General features: G+C 46.4%; 1 protein-coding gene across 1 annotated transcript; it reads right to left on the bottom strand.

Annotated features, from left to right (window-relative positions):
* Positions 1-312: 312 nt before the first annotated feature.
* On the bottom strand, positions 313-753 carry LOC138888553 (uncharacterized). The gene has a single exon (XM_070170436.1). It carries the CDS (start codon positions 751-753, stop codon positions 313-315), a length of 441 nt encoding a protein of 146 aa, XP_070026537.1.
* Positions 754-1831: the final 1078 nt, after the last annotated feature.

Here is a 1831-nt window from a genome sequence, read left to right as displayed (position 1 = left end):
CTGAACCGCTCTCTAGAAATGGGAAGTGAACTGAGGGCCTCTATATGATATGATGGAGAAAGGCACACCATGCAACCGGACTATCTCCCGAATGTAAATCTGAGCTTACCTCTCTGCTGTGTAATTAGTCCCCACTAGGATAAAGTGGGCCGACTTGGTCAACCTATCAACAATGAACCATACTGAATCAAACTTCTGCAAGGTCCGCGGCAACCCAACTACGAAATCCATGGTGATGCGCTCCCACTTCCACTCAGGTATAGGCATCTGCTGAAGGAGCCCACCCGGCCTCTGGTGTTCATACTTGACCTTCTAGCAATCCAAACACCTGGCTACATACTCCACTATGTCTTTGTTCATCCTCCGCCACCAATAATGTTGCCTCAAGTCACGGTACATCTTCATAGCACCCGGATGAATGGAATATCGCGAACCGTGCACCTCCTCTAGAATCCTCTCCCTTAGGCCATCAACATTAGGAATACATAAACGACCCTGGAGTAACAAAACACCATCCTTGCCAATAGAAACCTCCTTGGCACATCCCTGAAGTACCGTCTCTCTGAGAACTGCCAAATGTGGATCATCAAATTGCCGGGCCTTGATCTTCCCCAATAATGAAGACTGAGCAACCACACACGTAAGAACTCGGTTGGGCTCTAAAATGTCCAACCTCACAAGTCTATTAGCCAAGGACTGAATGTCCAAAGCTAGTGGCCTCTCCGCTGCTGGAATGAATGCCAAGCTACCCATACTCTCCGCCTTTCTGCTCTAGGCAACCGCGACCACATTTGCCTTGCCCTGATGATAAAGAATGATGATGTTATAATCCTTCAGTAACTCAAGCCACCTGCGCTACCTTAAATTAAGATCCCTCTACTTGAATATATGCTGCAAGGTACGATGATTAGTGTAAACCTCACATGACACCCCATACAGATAATGCCTCAATATCTTGAGAGCATGAACAATCGCGGTCAACTCTACATCGTGTACAGGATAATTCTTCTCATGAACCTTCAGTTGACGCGAAGCATATGCAATAACGCGCCCCTTCTGCATCAACACACATCCCAAGCCAACGCGTGAAGCATCGCAATATATCATGTACATCCCCGAACCGGAAGGCAACACAAGAACTGGTGTTGTAGTCAAAGATGTCTTGAGCTTCTGAAAGCTCTCCTCACAATTATCGGACCAACATAAAGGAGCACCCTTCTAGGTCAATCTAGTCAAAGGTGATGCAATAGATGAAAACCCCTGCACGAATCGCCGGTAGTAACTTGCTAACCCTAGGATACTCCTAATCTCGGTCATTGAGGTAGGATGTGGCCAACTCTGAACTGCTTCAATCTTCTTGGGATCCACCTTAATACCCTCTCCTGACATAACATGCCCTAAGAATGCCACTGACTCTAGCCAAAATTCACACTTGGAGAACTTAGCATATAGTTTCTGCTCTCGCAAGGTCCGAAGGACTACTCTCAAATGTTGCTCGTGCTCCCTCAGGCTACAGGAGTATATCAAGATGTCGTCAATGAAGACGACGACAAATGAATCAATGTAAGGCCTGAATACCCTATTCATCAAGTACATGAATGATGTTGGGGCATTAGTCAAGCCAAAGGATATCCAGGAACTCATAATGGCCATATCTAGTCCGGAATGCAGTCTTCGGAGCATCCGAGTCCCGAATATTCAGCTGATGATACCCTGACCTCAAGTTAATCTTGGAGAACACCCTAGTACCTTGCAACTGGTTGAACAAATCATCGATACGGGGCAATGGATACTTGTTCTTGATGGTGACTTTGTTCAACTGGCGGTAATC

This window comes from Nicotiana sylvestris, chromosome 3, assembly GCF_000393655.2.
Source record: "Nicotiana sylvestris chromosome 3, ASM39365v2, whole genome shotgun sequence".
Classification (NCBI taxonomy): domain Eukaryota; kingdom Viridiplantae; phylum Streptophyta; class Magnoliopsida; order Solanales; family Solanaceae; genus Nicotiana; species Nicotiana sylvestris.
Note: the sequence above shows the minus strand (reverse complement) of the source record. Positions and strands in the feature narration are given on the sequence as shown.

Excerpts from the sequence above, each read along its gene's own strand:
- LOC138888553 (XM_070170436.1), bottom strand. The coding sequence starts at position 753 with ATGGGTAGCTTGGCATTCATTCCAGCAGCGGAGAGGCCACTAGCTTTG.